Here is a 22,343-nt window from a genome sequence, read left to right on the forward strand (position 1 = left end):
CCAGTCATCAGAAGATGAGTACGCTATGTTCATAAAGAAATGGACAACAATCCTTAGGTAGGCTGTGGTGTTTAAACAATGTTCAGTTGTTACTAAGGAGCCCATCCTGTATCGAGAAAATTGAAGTTGAGAAAATTGAAAAATGCTGGTGTTAAACCAACAGCCTTTTAGCTTGAACTGTTCACACAAAGCAGGATGAATCATGTTTTTTTGTTTCTAAGTTCTCACTCTGCTGTACCACTTAATGTCCTGGCAGAAATTGAGACTAATCATACCTAGCAATGTTTCTTCAATCTTCTATTGTCCAATTTTTGTTGAGCTTGTGTGAACTATAGCCTAATTTTCCTGTTCTTAGCTGACAGGAGAGATGCATCAAGGTTCGATATGTTGTGCATTTAGAGATGCTCTTCTGCATACCTTGGTTGTAACAAGTGGTTATTTGATTAACATTTGTCATCTTATCAGCTCAAAGCAGTCTGACTCTGACATAGGCAAGGTTTTTTCAGCAAGAGAACCGCTGCTCACTGGATATTTTCTCTTTTTTGTACCATTCTCTGTCAGCCCTCGAGATGATTGTGTGGGACAATAAACAAAATCTGCACTTTCTACAATGATAAAAACCAGCCAGTCTGTCACCAACAACCATGCATTGTTCAGGGTAATTTAAATGACATTTCTTCCCCATTTTAAATCATGGTTTAGAATGGGAACGTCAACAGGCCACCTTGAGCATGTCTTCATACCTAAATGCACTGAGTTGCTGGCATGTGACTGAGCAGTTGAACAGATGTACCTAACAGAATGATGAATGAGTGTATTTCAACACTTTTGGATTATATTATATGTATTGCTTTTATTACTCTTCCTTGTAATGACAATATGCATAAATGAAGAGTTTGATGTAATTTCAGTTCTATGGCTTTATTTGCATCTTGCATTTCTGGGGTTAGTCTGATGACATCACACCACATGGAGAGAGGTTGGCTGAAGTAATGTGGTGCAACGTAATGTAATCCCAGTAATGAGAGTTGAGGACATGTGTGACAGTTTTGGAATCCTGCTTGCAGTGTGTGTGTGCGTGCGTGCGTGCGTGCGTGCGTGCGTGTGTGCACCAAATCAGAAATGTATAGAGATGGGGAGGTGATTACAGTCATGACACTGGGGATTGGATTTTGGAGGATTACATGCACGCACACTCTGACACACACAGACACAGTTTTCCTGACGACACAAGTCTAAATGCAGGGCTAATACTGTCATACAAAGGGGTCAGAGAGGGAGACAGACCAGGAGAGGGAAGTAAGGGATGGATATGTACTGAGGGATCATGAGGCATTATGTCAAAAGCATCACAAAAGTAAAGCAGCTTGTATATTTGACTGCTGCTCTCTTCCCTTTCCTTTTCTCTTCTTCTCCCACCCTCCTTTCCAGGCAGTAGCCTGCCAGCATGGCCCTTCCCAGGGGACATCCTCCTCCTTCCCCCTGGCCCCCTCTCTTCCTCCTTCTCCTCTTCCTTCTCCTCCTTATCTCCTCCCCGCTTCCTCTGCAGGCTCGGCCGCTCCTCCTGCACCCGTCCATCAATGTCGCGGTGGTGTTCAGCGGCTCTAGCTACCAGAATGAGGTTAGAGGTCGTCTCAGTGGAGAGAATTTTGTCGACCTTCCCGTAGTAGTCAGCCCTGTAACGGTGCTGGTCAATGACACCAACCCTCGTGACCTGCTGACACGTCTCTGCGATACCATGGCAACGGAAAAGCTGCACGGTGTGGTGTTTGAGGATGATGTGGGCTCGGGTACCGGCGCTCAGGTAAGAATAATTTATGCATTTTTGTGTTTTCTGATCCGACATCCTCTCCAGAGTCATGGTGTTCAGTCACCCAGATCCATTTCCTAAAGCTGCACGAGGCAAGACTTTATGTAAAAAAGCATCTGTCCTGTCCTAAATCACAAAGAGGAACAAATTGAGATGCCAAGCGTGTACTAAATGCTTACTTTTACTTGCTGTCTTTGCAGAAATTAAATTATGGTGTCGGTAGGGTTTCAGATCGTAAAGGGAAGAGATGTTGCATTAAATCAAAGCAGTATTTTAGAGGATTTATTAACCTAAAAAAGGCATTGTTCTCAGCTTAAATGAAGTCGTAGGAAAAAGTATAGCTAGCATAGAGTTACCAAAAACATCATCCAAAGATTTGTTTTATCACTGAAATCTCCTAAAAAGAATTTTGCTGAAAAAAGTGAAATGTTTTATGAGTGCATTTAAACATTAGAAGTAAAACGCTTGAAACAGGTTTATTATTTGATATGCCTTTTAATGTTAATACCATAGAATTGAAGCTTGCATTTAATTGTTAGCACATATTCTTTTACTAATAAAGAGCAAGGTCTCTGATTTACCATTAAACTATTGCCATAACTCCAACAACAGCCAGTAAAAACCAGACACCTCAAAGAAAACTGTGGCAATAGAGAATCTACTATGGAAGCACGCATGGGTAGACGTGGTACATGTAGGTTTTGGCCGCTACATGCTATTTTTTGGATTTTGTTGCTGCTACTTTAATGCAACAATTTTCCCTTCATAGATGCCTGGATCGCTGAGCAACTTTGCACTTCACAGTCAAATTCTTCTTCTTTTGCAAACATCCATTCATCCACCCATCCATCCAAGTCAAGTTTGTGATAGGGTTGGAGCCTGTGACATTAAAATGAACAACAATAGTTAATTTAGAATCACCAACTGTTTTACCACACAAGCCAGAGAACCCATGCAGGCGCAGGGAGAACTATGCAATCACATAAAGAGGCTCCTGGGGGATTTGAACCCAGGACCTTCTTGCCACCATGTTGCCCATTTGCCCCCCAAGTTTCGGCTAGTCACCCTATCTACAAGAAGTCACCACAGCGGAAAGCTCCACATGGTTGAGTTGGCAGATTTTGAGACCTCCCCTATTAGTAATTTTAATACAAATTCTGAGTGTAGTATAATAATAATTACATGAAAACAAAACTGGAGCTCTACAAGTTTTGAAACCATTACCTTTTTAAAACATCTGAAAGACTTGTTATTATGTTTTATATTTATTTTATTTATTTTTTATTTATTTTATTTTATTTTTATTATGTATTATTTTATTAATGCCGGTTAAGGTTTGCCTGACAAAATTGTTGCTTTTCAAGTGCTGTTTTGATTTAAACAAAAAAAAGGTGCTTAGTTTGCCATTAAACTGGCAATCGATCAGTTTCTGGATTGAATATGAATTTTACATCCTGGTCTTTCGACCACTACTAATTGGTAAAACTATATTAATGAATATGAGTTATTCTGGTGCAACACTTTCATCTTCTTTTATTCAAATATGAAATCTGTTTGTTTTAATCTTTCAGGTGGCAGAAGTAGCACAGATCTTGGACTTTCTCTCCACACAGACAGCTCTGCCAATTGTGGGCATCAGTGGTGGGTCTGCAGTCGTCATACCGTATAAGGTACTGTGAAAACAATGAGACTTTCAATCTTCTCAACACTGTCCCACCACCAGGATCGAGCCTAAATTGGACCTTCGCACCACACTCGTGAATGCATTTCAGTCAGAGGTATCAAAATAATACTAGTCACATATGTATAATGAGGGAAAAACAACTTCTTGGCATAAGATGAACAACAACCTGCAATATAAATCCTGTCAGCAGCAGCACTCGCTCTTCACAGCCTCCTGTCTTAGTCAGAACTCTTTTGCACCGGCATCACTCAGCTTAAAACAACTTAAGTAGGTCAGAGCGGTGAAACCTACTTTGGCAAGCAACTCGCTGCATGCAAATATTTGGATATGAGCAATACAGATGGGTGAATTATCAGCGATGACTAGAGCCTTCGACCCTCATCATCTCGTCTAATCCGTGGCTGGGAAAAGTCTTGAGTTGTGGGAAAGGAAACTTCGTAAGGGGAGACAAGTGCTACGGGTGATCTGTGCTTCAATCAATCATGTCTACACAGTCGAAGACCAGCAGGTTTTTCCCGCTATGATTTAGCATGTATCTCATTGATGAATAGAAATGGAGAGCAGCGAGCTGTGTAGTTAGATTGTAAAGAAGAGATTGATGACACCAGATGGATTCTTAATCTTTACTTTTTCTCCACTTTGTGGTGGGAATGTGGCTCCGTCTCTACTTCCTTTCACACTCTAAGCTTTCGGCTCATCTCCCCTTCCTTCCTTTAATTGCTTAACTGCTATCTCCAACACCTTGTATTTATAGAAACAACTCTCAAACACATGCAAATGAATACTGTCACATATGAGAAGTACACACACACACACACATACACACAGTCAAATGGGTTCATTCCTACACCTATCAACCAATCGAAACTTGTATAGCCCTGTGGCTATAAATTCCACCCCCAGCAACATTTTGTAAACCACAGTAATTGTTTTTATCATCTTCCTGTTGATGTCACGTCATAGATAGGCATTAAACAGGAGGAGTTGTAACTGCAGGAGAGTGATTGATTTGCTGTATTTTGATGGCAGAGTGAGTGAATAAGAGACAGACAGAAGAGAAAGATGCCTCGATGAAGCTTGGCTGACAGGTGCCCAAAGGCAGTGTTTTACTGTCTCATAGCTGAGTCTCTTTTGTGAGTGAAATAGTCCTCCTTGTTTCCATAATTCTCTCTCTTCCTCCCCCCCCCCCTGTTGGTTAGTTCACTTCTAACCCTGTCTCTTTCCCCCATGCATTTCATATTTTGCTTTGGTCTCTCTACACCTTCACTGCTTTCTTCTTTTCCTCCATCACCTTCGCTCCTTGAATCTACTTCTTTTTTTTTTTGCATGCTGGCAGAGTCTATTAAGACTGTGGCTTGAAGTAAGCCAGAGGCCTGTGCTCCTTTTTGCTCACTTGGAGCTCTAGGACAGCATTAAACTGTTAATTAGAGCCTTCAGGAGGCTGAAGCACCCTGTAGCGCTTACCATTTATCCCCAAATCCAAACCATTCACTCATCTTTTCCCTCAATTTTTTCTGTCCCTCTGAAAACTTCTCCAAGCCATTTACCTCAGATCTGCTTTTAACACACATCTCACACAGTTCTTCTGCTGCCTCCAGAATATTTTTGTCAAATTTCATCATCGATCACTGGTCTCTGGTTGGTAATTTGCAGAGCCAATCACAAAACCTGTCAACTTGACAGCGAGCAAACACAAACAAGCAGGTGTGACGTTGCCCCTGAGAAGTCCAAAGTGTTGAGTGGTGGTTCTCTGTAGAACACAAAGAGAAAAGCATTTTCCTGTGGCCTGCATGTCGAAGGCATTATTTTACCCTTACCCTCATACTCCTCTTCAGTCTCTCTATATGCTCCTTTGTTGTCCGGAAGAAGAAAAAAAAAAGCTTGTCAGAGGTGTCTGGCACAATGGGACAGGTGGGTTGGATGGAGAAAGACATGCCCGTGAGTGCATGATTCTGTTAAGGGATAAAAGAGCTCAATAGTGCTTGATTATCAATAGGCCTGATGATGATGAATATCTTTGATAGTGGGTTTAAAAAGAAGCAGCAGCCGCCCGAGCCGCCTATTTATGGCTCCTGTCTCAGTGATCTTTCTATGGTGAACAACAAGGAAGGAGGGAATGAGACAAAGATGAAAAGATTGAAGGCTGGAGAGGAAGTGTGTCTTTTGTCAGACGGCACATACATCAAGCAAAAGCGAAGAAGAGGAAATTAAAGGTTAAGGAAGCGCTGAAAAACAGCATAAAGGCTGTTCAATGGGGCCTGCGAGGGAAGGAGGGAAAAAAATGTAGTGACGTGTCTCTCGGAGGAGTTAGAAATCAGAGATTGAGCGTGTTTTCTGTTTGTGTGTTCTTGGCTGGCTGGTTGTCAGTCACTGCAGTGTGCTGGGCGATCATTAGAGGGTGCTACTTCCAGATGTCGAGTCGTGGGAGCAGTGGAGCAGGAGGCGACAGAGAGGAGATGAGGATGGGGGCAGGAGCATGGTGCCGACGAGGCTGCAGGGGGAACAACAAGAAACTTTAATAACAAAACTTTAATTCAGTTGGAATAAAATTCTAACATCTGATATATGAATATTCTAATTATGATGGCAGTGATTGCGATAATAACTGTATTCAGTCTGAGGAAAAGATGCATCTTCAGAGTTGATGGGTTTTATGTTTTCAGAAACGTCACTTGGCCAAAAGTATGCAGACAACACCAAAATATCAGACAATCCAAGTGTTAAACACGGGTTTTGTTAAGGGTGTTTTATCAAAGTATGGTTATGAGTACCCCAAAACATAGGGTTGGGGTTGTCAAGTAATGCATTACACATCAATCTTTTCTTAAAAGTAACGGAGTATGTCATTTAATTACTTACCAGAGAACGCAATTTGTTAAACTATCTTTTACAGTGTAAAGCGTATGAACAAAAGGGCAACAAAGCAAAGATGAAAACTAGCTCAAAGAGAAGTTCAGGGTCTGGCTGCTGGGTCGGGGTCGGCATGCACTCAGCTTTACAATGACTTTGAGCTCTCAGCTAGCTTTGCATTAGCATCCTGTCTGTGCAGATGGCTATAAAGAGCCAATGTGTTAGCAGTATAATGCAGTTGTTTCTGTTCTGCATGCAGTTTGCACTTTAGAATCACTCTCTGATCCTTTTGGGCAATAGAAATAAAAGTAATGTCAGTATCTCCAATCCTCAATAGGTGCAAATGTCTGACTTTTTTCTCTTTCTATCTGCCCAGCGTGCTGATAACTGATTAACTGATATGTAATTACTAAATTTAGTTCAGTAACGTTACTATGTTGCTAAAAATGTAATGTGATTACAGTATGTGTTACACCTAACACTGCCACTACACAATAGTTGTATGTTAGCTGCAAATGTATATGCAACAGTAATCTGGTTTCTCCAGCTATACTCTTCAAATTTCCAGCAGGAAAGTTTGTCCATGTTTCTGAAATGCCCCCTTTGCAACAACGACACGGGATGATGTCGTTGTTGCAAAGGGATTAAAAGCATTCTGTATTTATTATTCCACTGCAAACAATGAATCGGCTTCATAAAATAACTATTAATTGTATAGGTTAATTAATTAGCAGATCAGGAGATTAACTGTTTTGAGGATTTAGATAACATTTTGAAGCCTGGGGCAGAGGTTTGCTCCAATTGGCGTCAGTGTTACTGACGCCAGTAGAGTCTGTTGGGGGCCAAGGCAAAAATTCACAGGGGAGTCCTCCAACCAGAGTTCGTCATCATTTGTGTTATAAATAAATACATAACTAAATAACTAACTAAATAAAATAAATGTAAGGGATTTTTTTTGGCTTAACAGAAAATGACAAAAAAGCAGCATATCAGGTAATTTGGAATCTTCAGAGTGCACATATAGTATAATCAATCATTTGGAGGGGGCACCCTATCCTTCGCTTTTGCTGCTGGTGTTATAAATGTAATGATTCTGAGAAAAGATAACAAAGAGACACTGGAAAAGATTCTTATACCAGTAACATATTAATACCATTAAATTATATTTGAGCACAAATTCAACTTTTGAATGTTGTTCTTGGGCACAGCATCCACAGTATAGCTCTACTTTTTGGATCTTTTTGATAGAACTGTAATAGTTCCAGTACAAAGGATACTTATGTGCTGGGGACTGCACTACAGATACAGAAAATACAATAGTAGACACACACAACAATGTATATATAGCACTATAATTTACATGACTAGATCTAGTAACTTAGAGTACATGTCCAAATTTCTTTGCATCAAAATTTCATAAGTTCTGTCAAACCTTAACATTTAGCTCAAATGCAACTTTAATGTTAACTAAAAAAAGATTTCAGAAAATTTTCATTCTCCAAATCACTCAGTTACTGGTGTCCTACAGAAAAAGATGTAAAACATTACTCTACAAATGGCAGAGACCATCTTCAGTTCAGCAACAATGCCTAAGGCCAAGCTGAGTGGTTATATTGTTAACGCTGTACTAGCGTCTATATTCTTTCACACATATTCCCATTAGGATTCAGGTGGGGCTCTATGGTGGCTCTGAACGTCATTCACTGCAAATGAAGAAGCTGCAAGCAGCTGAATGCTTTGCTGGTGGCATGCTGTGCCCCTCATCGGAGCTCAATGTTGGCGTCTGGCTCTCAGCTGATGTTCTAGTACATCACAGAAGTGCTGGATAGGGTTGAGGTCAGGGCTCAATGCCTGTCCACACTGTTGTCTATAATCAAGCGAAGCCTGCTAGCTAGGTCAGGCCGCTCGAGCTGCATTATGTCATAGACACGTAACATGCCTGACTCTCCCACTTTGGTGGTGAATTAAAGCTGCAAAATGTCCCATCCCTCTCTCTCCTGCTCCACATCACTACCTGCTATTTCAATCCCTCCACCACCCTGCAGCCACATGCAGGCACCAGGGGAGTATTTACTTACAACTCCCCAATTTCCTTCCCAATTTGCAGTAGGTATGTCACCAGAATCAGCCATTTTTATACTTGATACGTTTTAATACCAAAATTCTAAAATCACAACTGTACATTTTTTAATCACCTGCAAGTGTTCTCGTCTGTCATCACTGCATTCACTAGAAATACTAGACATAACCATAGCAAAATCCCCAGTGGAAGATTGTAACCAGCGTGCCATGATACACCGTAAAAAAAAACAATTCTAAAAAAAACAGTAATATTCTGGCAGCTGGGGCGCCAAAATAATACCAGAAAATAACTTTCTCATAAAAATACGGTTATTTTCAGTAATGACAATATAGTTCGTTGCCCTAATTTTACATGGGATTTTGCCTTTTCCAGGTGCTTTTAAACATTAAATTAGGAACATTTTAATGTGATTAAACAATGAAATTACCTATAAACAAGGTCAATGAATGCGGCAATATGAATAATAATACTTAAATGTACAGAAATATACAGTTAACAGTTGGTTTAAATAATAATAATAATAATAATAATAATAATAATAATAATGGATTGCATTTATATAGCGCTTTCGAGACCCTAAAAGCACTTTACAATTCCACTATTCATTCTCTCTCACATTCACACACTGGTGGAGGCAAGCTACAGTCGTAGCCACAGCTGCCCTGGGACAGACTGACAGAGGCGAGGCTGCCATATCGCACCATCTGGCCATCACCAGTAGGTGATCCACTATTTCTGGTATCATCACATCTAACATTACTTTAATTATTATTTAGAATAGAATAGAATTCAACTTTATTGTCATTGCACATGCACAGGTACAGGGCAACGAAATGCAGTTTAATTTAATATTATTAAATCTCCATAATGTAATTTACTTAACCATTAATTCTCCAAGTATCTTGAAATCTACTGAAAAGATGATAGTAGAGAGCATGCAATAACAATATTCAATTTTAGTCACTTACAGTTATTTATTCACCTTTCAATCACTTTAATGTTAAAACTGTGTAATTTTAAAACTGTATATACTGTATATTCTGTGTATTTGTTATCTCACTCTCATTGCCTGTTCTTATTGTCCTTATATTCAACATTATGCTGCTCTGTTGTATGTTAATTGCCCCTTGGGGATAAATAAAGTCTTTCTAATTCTGATAACAAGTCAGTTCAAAATCCAATATGGGTGTTAATGGGTTAGAGTCTGTGTAGGCTACATATATGATTCACGTAATTTTGAGAACCTTTAAATTGATCCAAGAAGCAAACAAAAGACAATTACTTCTTCCAACGAAAAGACTTAAGCAGTTGAAGAGATAAAGATTTAAAAAAAAAACCATGAGGCATAGGAACATATTACGTCCACAGTGAAGTGGACATAATAGCAATGACGTGATAGAAAAACTACCTCATCACCTCACCTCATCTTAAAAAATGTCTTTCTGAAAAAAACAAAACAAATAGTTTTCACTTGACATAAATATAAAGAGCATCATTGCTTTTGTAAATTGGGTTGAGTTCACTCTTAAAATAATGACAGAGGGTAGTAAATTATTTTAATAGCCGCCGTGAAACATTTTGGGAAAGGAGGAATTAATTAACTGCAGATGACAGCTCTTATCTGCTCTCGTGAAGCACTATTAAATCTCTCTGTTTTGCGCCATAAATGTTTGATCACTCACAAACAAGCTTTTGTTTGTTACAGTTACAAACATCAAATAATGAGCGACTGCACTGGCAGGCGATGATACGGTCTGGAATTTAAAAAAAAAAGAAAAGCTGACAGCTTTATGTGGATGCCAGTAAACATGGACAAAAGTGCCTTTAAACTGTGAACATGATGGATTTTTGAAGCAAAGAAAGCGTTGAGTTCGAGCATTCGAGCATATAAGATCATCTATTACAATTTGAGGCTGTCAGTGGAAGATTATATTCAAGGGTTACCGTCTGAGGACTGGCTGCAGTCTAAGGTCACACGCTGGTCGTGATTTTGGTTCAAAGTGATGATGTGAGCCAGACAACTGTCACTGGATCACAGTGTACGTTTCTTTTTTAGGGGTTTGTTTCTGCTGCCAGACTGACCCGCTTTCTCTGTCTGTCCTTCTGCACCTCTGTTTCCTCTCTCCACCGCCTCCCTTCTGGCTCTCCCTCGGCCTCATGATCCAGAAACCACAGCACTCTATAAACAGGTCATGAGAAGAACAGAGCTGCTGCATTCACGTTGGATACAGTTTTCCATTGCTGGGAATAAAATCACATTAATGGCCAAATCCAATGAGTATGACCCAATAATTTCTAAAAGGCAGTCGGTCAAAGTAGTAATAAAAGTATTTCAGTAGTTTAATACTTTTCCTGACATCATGAAGAGATAAATGTCACTATATAAAGGACAAGTAAGTCCCCTAAAAACATTTCCATCAACTTCCATCGAATGTGCTTGATTTCTTCCACCAACCCCAATGCACCAAAAGATAATCTGATTCTGTCGCTGATGCTCAAGTCATCACAACTACTTTTGAAATACTGCCTGAGATCATTTCTTTTGAAGATATAGTCCCTTTCAAGAGAGAAGCTGTCACCAAGACCATGTCTTCAAAAATATATCTGTGATTATCGTAGCTTTAATGTCGGATAACTTGATGAAAAAAGAAAAAAAAATTGACGAGAGCCTCCTTTCTTTCCTTTCTTTGTTTGTGCATCGGCCTTAGCATATTTAGAAAGATACATCAATTTTTACCTTCTTACAATAAAAAAAATTTCTGTGTCAAAGACCCAAAGGTGTAGACTGAAATGATCATGGTTGAAAAACACATTTATGCTTTGTTAAAACTTTACACCCAGACAAGAGGGTGTTAAATGTTGTCACATTTTTTAACCAACTTCGAGCAAAAGTACCATGGTATGTATCATAAATTCAGGGAGTCAGGTAGGAACTAATTTTTCATGGAATGAAAAATTAAACAAAAAATGCGAAACCTTTGCAGTTTACTGGCGTGAGTTGTGCCTGTTTGTCCTTTAATACACACGGCTCACTCATTACAAAGTTGTCTTTTTTTTGGTGATGAAATTTTTTTTTTTATCATTCTAGAGGGTATGAATTTCAGATTTCAGAAATAATGTAAATTATATGCCATTGTCTTTGGAGTCAACATGTTAGAAAGCACATTTTATCATTACTGCATCATTAAAATGCCAAAAGAGGGAATATCTCATACCCCCAGTGCAGAGCGTTCTCACTCCCGTTGCTCCTGCTAATACGCAAGCACCTTTTATCATGGGCATGTTGTTATTACCCTTTGAAAGGGTGGACGAGAATCATATTTTATAATCTAGCTAGGGTTTAAAGATGGTGTTTGACAGCGAACCATTTACAGAAACACCATTATTGGATTTTCCTGTTAAATTGTCACATTCAGTATATTACACATTTGGTGTACCTCCAGAAAAGTGCCTTTATTTTTACTGTAGTTTTTATATTGTTAAGCACTTTGTGCAGCATCGGCTGTTTGAAATGTGCTATATAAATAAATTTGACCTTGACCTTTGACCTTTAAAAAATATAGATTTTGTGGGGAGAGCTGGCTTTCATGCCTCATTTTTGTTAAGAGTGCACTATACACTCACTGGCCACTTTATTAGATTCACCTTCAGTTCCTGGGTTGGACTGGGTTGTGCAATTTTGGTGAGGTATGTGAATTGCAGCCTCAGTTTCCTGTTTTTTTCTTTAGTTGACAGAAGTGGTCTTCTGCTGCTTCATGGTTTGAGCTGTTGTGCATTCAGCGATGCTCTTCTGCATACCTTGATTGTAATGCGTGGTTATTTGAGGTACTGTTGTCTTCCTATTAGCTCAAAGTAGTCTGCCCTCGCTGGATTTTTTTTCTCCTTTTTTTGGACCATTCTCTGTAAAGCCTAAAAATGTTTGTGTGAGAAACTGCTGGTCCCAAGAGACCAGCAGTTTCTAAAAGGCCAGCCTATGGAACACCAGGAACCAGGCCATGTTCAAAGTCAGTTAAATCCCATTTCTACCCACGTCTGAATTTCAGCAGATTGTCTTGACCATGTCTCGAGTCTCTGCTATGTGATTGGCTGATTAGATGTTTGCGTTAATGGGCAGTTGAACACCTAATAAAGTGGCTTGTGAGTGTAAATACATGCTAACAATATTGTTATTTTTATACATATTGATGTAATTTGTGAACTATCTGTGGCCATCAGATGCATTAATGGATGCTAATATTTGGCTGTGATTTGTGGTAGGGGGCTTTGTTAAGCAATTAAAATGGTAAATCTAGCAGACCTGTCTGGGTATTACTGTGTAATACATTTGTGTCCATATGTGAATGAGCATCTGTGTGTGCTTGACTGACACCAGTCACTCCGCTGAGCAACGGTACAGTACAAAGTTCTCCCCGTGGAATGAGAGGACTGTGTGAGCAGCCACCATGTCCACAGTCTCCCTGTCATATTACCATACGCTGCTGCAGTAGGACTGCTAATTACACTTGTGTGTGACAGCCGCACTGCCAAGGTGGTGAGAACAAGACGGCTGGGAAGTGGAGGATGAAAAGAGGGAGGGTGAACTCTGTCTCTTTGTGTGGGTGTGTCACTGTGAGAGTTAGTCGAGAACAGGATTTTGTTGTAATTCTCATTTGATTTCACTATGGAAGAGAAAGTGAATGTCTTCAAACATGTTTGATTCTGATGTGACAAACTGAATAGTGATGAAGCACCGACTTGACCGAGGAGGTCACCGTGTTATTAGCTTGTTTAATAGCTCGGGCACAACTAATTGTATTTTTCTCTTCTAATGATGCACCTCACCGCTGCATAGACATACTAGCTGAAGTGGGGCACTATAGCTAACCAGGACTGCCAATCCACAGCCATTTTTTATTCATTCACTGACAGCCTCAGTATTGCTATTTTTATAGCTATTTTGATGCCTAGCCCAGTCCGTGGTCTGGTAGCATTTCAACTCTGGATAGAGGTGAGTTTCAAACAAGCACAGACAGAGATAAAATTGGTAGAAATTGAGTGAAAGAGTCTGGCTGTGATACTTCTGTGGTATTCCTCAGGCTGCAGAACTCTCTTGGGCTTTGCAGAGGCTCTGAGCTGTGAGAGAGGGAAAAGCAACAGGAAGGAGCGATGACAGTTAGTCACCTCTGAGACGAGAACAGACTGAAAAGATCTGAGACCTGGTCCCTAATGGCACTTGACAGTTTAACAGTAGCTCTTCTCTCTCTCATTCATTCTGTTTGCCTTCTTCTCTTGTGCATTACATGGTATAGTACATGTACTATACCATGTACATATTTTAAAAAGACAATATTGCCCTGATCTGCGTTTCTTGCACCAACCTCCCCATCTCCACCCATTATTAAATTAAAACATATCACTACTTGTGTCAAGACCCTGCATATTCTTGCACCTGCTTACATCACAGGTCTGCTTATGCCCTGCAGCACCATTAGGCCCCTTAGATCTCCAACTTCTTTTAACTATCACAGATGCGGGTCTAAAAAAAGATAGGGGCAAAGTGTCCAGACTGTGGAAATTTATGGTTAACTCTTTTGTCTGGTTTGGCTGTTTGAATCAAAGTGCAGCCAATGCTTAGTCTGTGTATGAGTGCACTGCTAAGAGGGATTTTGTTCATTCGGAGGTAAACTTCAGTTAGGTGTGAAAATGTACGCTAACGCCTAAAACATAAAGAGAGCAGCAGGACTGAATATTTCCACTTCAGAGACATTGAGAGCCAATTTGGGGAATCAAGGCCCTGGAAAAAATAAAAGCATTTTTTCCTTATAGGACATTTATTCCTATAGGGTGCAGGTATTTTTGACAGCTATCTGGTGTTAAGGAGCTATTGCTAACTAGTTGCTGTCATATGTGTAAAACTATAAAGGTGTGCTTCTGGTCACTTTTTAAACTGCCCAATTAAGGTTTTTTAAAGACACTGCTGAAATCTCTAAAGATCTTTTATTTCAAATGCAATCACCCGTGCATCACCCTCTTAAAATGTAGTCCTGTCTTTGTCTTTATTGGTTCTTAATTAATTGGTTATGTAAGACTGTTCCATGGTGACTTTTAACATGGACCGTTTTACAGCTGAGCAAGGGAACTAATTATTTAAATAGACTGTTCTGCAGCTGTAACAATGTTAAGATGTTGCTAAAATGAGGACAAGCGAGCAAGTTCATGTGAATATCTTGTCAGTTTGGCTTCTGTTGTGACAGGTTCAACACTGTACCAGGATTTTTTGTGTGCTGATTTACTCAGAATATTTTAGTTTTGTTCCATGGGTGAAAATATTTCACAACACAAATGAAATGAAACCCGTTGGGTACTCGATCTCAACACTTTTTTAAACCTCTGTGACAGCAAGCATGAGCCCCGCTAAAGAAGTCTGCTCTGAGCTGCTGTTGCATCATCCACCTTCAGAACCATGACAACCACAAGCATTGAATGAAGCACTCTTTTTCATTGCAGGCTGAAGGATCCTCTTTCTTGCAGATGGGAGTCTCCCTGGAGCAGCAGGTCAACTGCATATTCAAGGTATGGAAGTGCATTATTTTAAAGCTGACAAAAACTTAATTCTTTCAGTTTTGAGGAAAGAAAATTCTAGTTCATTAAATCTTAAGAGGGATGAGGCTGACAAGTCAATTGCAGATCCCCAATTTGAATTTGGAGTTTCCATAAACGAATACAATCTGCAGCAGACTTTTATTTTACAATTGGCAGGTATATTTTTTGATTGATGTTGTCATTACTGTCTTGATGTTAAACCCAAAGTTAGGCTCGATACATTTCTAAATAAAAAGAGGAATCACTTCGGCCGTACAATCAAAACAAAACCAAAAGCAACTCAATACCACAGACAGTATTCAAATTACTTGGACACTATGAATTCATGCGTTTGTCAGTGAAGTGCTGTTGTGAGGCTTTAAGCTAAGTAATGTGGTTTCTGTCATCTTGGTGTTTTGAAACCTGTAGACCTTATTTTCACCAGGTGACCTTAAAGTCATGTGTTTACTAAGGTTACAGAGCAGGCATCTGAGGGCCGTTTTACCATAGACTTCTGTACACCCAGAAGTCAGATGACAACCTTTCTGCACCTCTGAAGCCTACTAGTTAACACTTTGTCTTAGTTGTTTAATCGAAATGGTAGTAAACTAAAGTTTTAGCCACAAGGAATAATTTCATAGGGAATGGAAACACTAGGAAACACAGGCAAAATCACAGGGAAGCATAGAGCAATGAGAAGTGAATACACAAACAAGGAAACTGAGGTAATGAGCCCAGGGGAAACTACACGGCAGGAACAAATAAAAGAAGAGACAAGTGAAGAAGAACTCTATCAAAAGAAAACACAGAAAGAACCAGGAACTGAAACATCGAGGAATCAAGATACTTTTTCATTCTCGTTGCCACATTTCTGAAAGCCAACATAATGTTAAACAGCAACAACAACAAGAATTCAGAGTTCACAACAGAAAAACCTTTGTCCAAAAAACAGCTCCATGACACTTTGTGCAATCAATTGCCTTTACCCCTTGAAACCAGTAGTTGCTGAGGGTAAAAGCAAAAGCCTCCTTGTGATTGCTTTGGTCACTTGCAACTTGCAGCAGTTGCACCTATCAAGCATAGATCATGTTTGCAGACACGCATAAGGTACTCGCCAAACAATATTGAGACTGAAAAATGAAAAACCAGAAACGGAGAATGTTTGTCTACAGAGCAAAAGTTGTGTTTTTGGAAACGTGCTGGCTGCAGCAAATTTTACTAACCTTTAGCCTTTCAAAAGTGTTTTAAGACATGTCGGCACCTTTATGCAAATTACAGCTGACTGCTGCAATCTGCTAGCGACTAAAGCAGCACCCTCTTTGTGACCTGTTTCACCTAGCAACAGCTCCAGGGCCCACTCACTAACTGTAACTGTACCTTTTCCCCCTTGTGATTGGTAGCTGAGGATGAGGAGAGATCATTTGGAAGAACTGAACATGATTTTTTAAGATGCAAAATTCAGACATTAATGACCCATAATAGCAGACAGTAGATATATTAATCTACTCTTTAAAACATAATACATTTGTCCAAGTTAGGGTTTACCATTTACTCTACTTCTTTACTTTTACTGCACCTTAGAGGATGTGACAATATTTTTTCTTGCAGCAGATATTGATAATTCTGCATGTGTCTGTTTCAGATGATGGAGGAGTATGACTGGGGCGAATTTGCTGTGATCACCAGCCTAATGCCGGGCTACGACACCTTTGTGGATATAGTTCAGTCCTACACAGATACTTCCTACTTCTTGTGGAATGTGCAGGATATAATGTCTCTGGAAATGTCCGTTGGAGCAAGTGACATGAAGCTCAAACGCATGCTTCAGCAGGTACGACAAGTCACTTTGAAATGTTAAGGGATTCTATTATCTGGGAGATTAAATCACAAGCTACTGTTTTCCTGTTTTAATGGGCAGTATGCATGAAACGCAGGGGCAGGAGGCAAGTAGTTGAGCCTATCCCAGGTGTCATAGGATGAGAGATGGGGTACACCGTGGCCAGGTCACCAATCTGTTGTAAGGCTTTCACACAGAGATAGACTAAAATGTTATTAGCTTTGTCTGTTGCCAGACGGCTATGACATTTTGTCTCTGTTCGAAGTAATGGCACTGGTTCAGGGTGGGTACTCTGAAGCATAATGTTGCAGCACTAATCTTTTTAACATTAACGTGTAATTTAACATAAAGCAATATGTTTTTGGAGTCGTTTTCAGTGCTCAGAACTGACCAAATACTGAGTAAAAAGTGAAAAGTACAAAATGAGTGAAAAGGAAAGTAATCAGCCTGCGAGAACAAAGCAAAACACAAACCTCCCAAATGGGAAACAAGCTGTGTTCTGGTGGCAGACTTGGAAAATTTGCCACAGGCATCCCTCCTGCCTCCATATGCAGACCCTAATATTGCTTAAAACAGGGAAGTTAGCTCTAGGTGTTCAATATTGCAGCAGCTGGGGAGACGAGGCATCTTGTGGACACCGTGAGCTTTCCTCTTTAATGAGAGCTGCTTCTTTTGTTGTATGTAAACTTAGTAAACATCTATGTTATCCAAGTTAGCTGCTTCTGATGACTTAGTAGTGCAGCGTGCTCAGGATATTCTGATTTATTGTCCATCTGCAGTTGGACTCCCAGGTTCTGCTGGCGTACTGCTCACACGAAGAGGCGCAGTACCTTTTTAAAAATGCCGCTGAGGTTGGTCTGTTGGGGCCAGGCTACATCTGGATCCTCCCCAGTCTGGCCGTGGGCAACCCTGACAGCTCTCCACCTGCCAGCTTTCCTATAGGTGTAATCGGTGTGATTACCGACCAGTGGAGGAAAAGCTTGCGGCAGAGAGTGAGGGAGGGTGTCGCCATCGTAGCCAAAGGGGCAGATAGTTTCAAGCGGCAATATGGTTTTATCCCCGAGGGACACGGTGACTGCAACAAGCCGGCTAAACACTCAGACAACTACACTCTGTTCAGGTGAAGCAACACTATGCAGGTGTTACTTGTTTTGTTACTCATTGAAATTTGTGCGAGTATAGCGCCTCTTTAGCATGTGGTCTGAAATGCTAATTAATTTGGATTCATTATAAACAGTCTAGTCTGTCATGGATTAATGTATTAAGAGACAGTGAAATCACTCAGTGGGAACACTAGGCTGTCAGACCAATCACCTGCCGCTATCATCGCCTAATGAGCTACTTCCAGTCTCCTACATTAGATTAAGCTCCCGGGGGGAGCTTTAGATTTAATTAGCAGGTGATCATTGTATGTGCATGCATCCGTGTGAATGAATATGCATATTCTGATTTCTAGAAAGCAGAAGTCAAACTTCCTTGATTGCATACTGTTTATGTTTCTGTTGGGATTAGACACATGCTGAATGTGACTTGGGAGAGAAGAGATCTGTCGTTCAACAACCAAGGCTTCCTCTCAAACCCTTCTATGGTTATCATTTCTTTGGACCGGGACAGAATCTGGGACAAGGTACTGAGAAGCTTTAACTGAATTACACACACTGGCACAGAAACACACCATGAGCAGGGCAAGACAAAATGCATTTAAAATAAAATCTGGGATTTTGTTTCTCCTTCAAAATGTTTGCACTTTTTAACAGACATCATAAGTGTTGGTGTGGGTATGTGTATCATGCCTGTGTGCTCAGGCTTGTCATGACATGAGAAGAGCACAGTTGTTGTTGTTTTTTTAGCAAAAATGATGGACATTACTTCCATAGGCTCAGAATCACAGCCTCTAAGTGTGAAAGCATCCAACTTAAAGATCTAATCTGGATAAATGCTGATAGTTTACACCTGAAAAACTGCATTAGACTTGAAGTTTGACATCATTATTTCAGATCAATAGAAGTGTGCATCTTTGTTTCCTGGTGAGGATGAATCCTTCCCGTTTCCTCATAACCATGCCTTGCAGCCTAGGGAGTGTTTTCAATCCCTTTTACGCACACAAGCGCACACACGCAGTCAAAGCCTGAGGGTGTATTGAAAAACAGACTGAACAGAGAGACCTAAACGTAATCTCACAGCTACAGTTGAACTCATTTATTTCTGCCCTGGAAAGACCAACCTACTTTATCAATGTCACCTCCTGGCTGGTGTGTGCATGTGTGTATATGTGTATGAACATGGACATGTCATTGTGCTGAAGTGGGGTTAGGATCGTCTGTGCTTGTAGATCCTAAAATCACGTATTCTCCCTCCCCATGTTAGTCCCCGAGCACAGGTATTGACGTTCACAAGTTACAGATAACAAGACATCTGACAAGATGCCATACAAGCATCTAAATTTTGCGAATCCTCTCCCTCCTTTTCAATCCCATCTCATTACAGCCCGATCTCTCGCCGCTTGTTCTCCCTCTCCTCTTTGTGTCAGGTATCTCATCCGTTATAATGACATGTCGTGGAGTACTTGCTCTTTTCAAGCTTCTCTCTTTTCATTGTGACAGCCTGACAGTTTAACATGCTGTTATTCCTTATCATCATCTGAAGGGTGCTGCTGGGTGACATTTGTCCCCTTTCACTGCCAGGATCCTCTCCCAGGTCTTATCTTGTATCAATTTTACACCTATAGACTCAACACAGTAAATACAAAGCAGCGATAATCAATAAAATTATATACATGGGAGATGTGAATTGTCACACAGCTCTGCCTTTTATTTTTATTAACAACAGAGCTGCAATGTTTAAAGGAAAAACAGACTTCTTGCCCAACCCCAAAGAGTAGACAAGAGGGGTATAAGTGAGGTAAGTCGAATATAAAGTGGAGGAGGATCTCTTTTCTTCCTCTTTCCTTTGTTTTAACATGGCTAGATCACCATGGTAACTTACAGCGAACACATAAACTGATCTGGAGCAATTTTGCATATTGTTTCATTTACAGTATCCTGTTGGTATGATACTTGCCGAAGGAGCAGGTTTTTTTATATGCAACCTGTAGATCTTAACCCCTCTGTTACAGTAGTGCAAACTTCTGGTATCCCAGTGTCTCAGGAATTTAAAGGACTTTGAATTAAAGGATTTACGTTTAGTCCGAAACTAATATTTTTCACACTGCTGCATCTGCAACTGAAATTGATCAGTTAGCTTTGTAGGCTATTTATCACTAAAAATACCTATTCGATCAATAAAATAATTGATTTTTCTTTATTGTCCCATTTATGGGACAATGTCAGAACTGAACACACCAAACAACATTCAGTGCTTAAATATATACTGTTTAGTTTCGCAACTCTAAACTGCTGCAGCACAGAGCAGTAACTCACATTAATATATATTTATTTAACTGCTCTGAAGTTTTGATTAATGATTTCCTGTAACATTAATCTCACTTGCAGCAATAGTGTTGTATTCTTTAGAGAGCAGCACCATCACCTTTTCCACTGATAATGTGTATGACTGGAACAGACTGTGCCCCATCGATCCATTTTGTGCATAGGAAGAGTCGAATGATGTATCGGACACCCTCATTTTATATGAGCACACATAGAGCCTGAAGCTTGATAAAGGAAATTGCTATCCATTATCTCCAACTTGGGTTTTAGGTTTTGTGAAGCCAGCTAATGCTGGGAAAACCTGACTACTGTATGGTGAATTTGTAGGGGTGAAGTGCCTCCTGAATATGACTTACTGGCAAAAACACAAGCTATGTGCAGTATAGCCTTTTCACTTCACCATTGTTCTGAAATAGACTCTAACTGACCTAAAGTGAGATTGTCCCAACAAAAAAAAAAAAAAAAAACAGTTTTATGGTAGCAGAAAGTTGGAAATAAACACAGGACCCAAGGCATCCAGAGCCAAACTAAAAGAAACTTCTATTAGGCTAAATTCAAAACTCCACAAAGCAAACAAAACAAAAGTCAACAAGCAATCATTCATCATCATTTGGCCAGGAAAGCAAAGCACACCCTGGGTAAGGTACACAAACAATAAAGGTAAGATGGGACTATTTATATACAGAGGGGTGATTAGAGAAGTGGAAACAGGTGGGGAACAGGTGCACATAATCAAGATCATTAACAGAGAGATAAATCAGGAAATATTTCCTGATTGACTGTGAAAAAAAATGAAGAAATAACAAGAACATCTAATTAAAATAAGACACATGAAAAATTACAGTGAACAAGATTCCAGTGACACAGAGGAGGCGAGAATAATAAACTACAATACAAGGAAAACACAAGATGCTAAACACAAATGGCAAACACAATGGAAAATGACAGTTCATTTTCAGGCTCAATAAGTACCCTTTTATTTTGAAGGAACTGCAAAATAGGAAGCTCTAACAGTAGACATTTTGCTGTTTAGTAGCACCTTTTTTCTGAATTTGAAAAACTAAACAAGAAGCTTAGGATAGGGGAGCGTAATGACAGTTTCTCTGGCTCTGTTACAAAAAATTGAAGGATCTGTTATTCACAGCTTATTGTTGTCACTCGCTCAGTGAATCCTAGAATCATGACTCTTTGGTTCTTGGCAGTGGTTTTGAATTAACAGAAGTCAGCAGAAAGAGGTCATTATTTGTCACTTTTCACAGACAATAAAATGTGTAAAAAAAGAGAAAAATAGCTGCAGAAACAGCCAAAAAGAGAGCGAGAAAACTGACGTGTTTTAAAGATGTATTTTCAAGAAAAAAATAACTCCAAACATAAAACTACTCTGCTACTACCTAGTGCTGTCTTGGCATTGACAAAGAGACTCTTTTTTAAAGCAAGGTAAATGCATTACTTATTGTCAAAACCTGACTGGATTGATAGATAGGAGTGTGGCACATTCAATCATCACACCATATTTTAACCCAGTATTCAATGATTGGTCCAGTGAAAGCACTTAAGATGCTTAAGATGCTCAGACACACGAGGATCCCATAAATTCAAATGACTGATCTTCAAAACTGGCAGTTCTGCCATTCTGTCGTTCACAGACGGCGCACAGAAACAAATCACAGCCTTATGTGCTGCACCTTTATACAGATCCTTAAGTCGCCCATGTATGACGAAGGAAAAACATTAGTATGACTAAGGTGAAGAAAGAATCAAGAGTTGGTATGAAAAAGAGGTCTCATTAAATCTGTAAGGGAGTGAGTTTCATATGCAGTAAGTCAGCGCTGGCCAAGCTCAGCACGCCTCATTAGGTTGGCTGATGTGACAAACAGTCTTGCTCCTCATGGGGAGAGTTTCGTTGAGCTTACCGCCGACATCTATGGGACTATCCATTGCGTGATGTGACATTGTACAGCAATTCTGGTGCAAAAGTGGCTTCCGTGACATTAAAATACGCAGTCTATTCCTTTCTTTCAGTAGCAATCTCGTTAACGAATCTGTCAGAATCTCAGTTTGTTCATTTATTTTCAGTTCAGTGAGCTTTA

The 22,343-nt window shown here is 39.9% G+C and overlaps 1 protein-coding gene across 1 annotated transcript in view; it reads left to right on the forward strand.

The window, feature by feature from the left end:
- LOC101467299 (glutamate receptor ionotropic, NMDA 2C) overlaps positions 1-22,343 on the forward strand; it is a 63,608-nt gene that overhangs the window by 12,070 nt on the left and 29,195 nt on the right. The window contains exons 3-8 of the mRNA XM_076887653.1: positions 1,432-1,804; positions 3,382-3,480; positions 14,914-14,979; positions 16,631-16,819; positions 17,605-17,945; positions 18,338-18,452. Coding sequence (XP_076743768.1) covers positions 1,448-1,804; positions 3,382-3,480; positions 14,914-14,979; positions 16,631-16,819; positions 17,605-17,945; positions 18,338-18,452 — 1,167 coding nt within the window. The 5' untranslated portion in view covers positions 1,432-1,447. The remainder of the gene's footprint in view (positions 1-1,431; positions 1,805-3,381; positions 3,481-14,913; positions 14,980-16,630; positions 16,820-17,604; positions 17,946-18,337; positions 18,453-22,343) is intronic.

Source organism: Maylandia zebra, linkage group LG8, assembly GCF_041146795.1.
Source record: "Maylandia zebra isolate NMK-2024a linkage group LG8, Mzebra_GT3a, whole genome shotgun sequence".
In the NCBI taxonomy this organism is placed as follows: domain Eukaryota; kingdom Metazoa; phylum Chordata; class Actinopteri; order Cichliformes; family Cichlidae; genus Maylandia; species Maylandia zebra.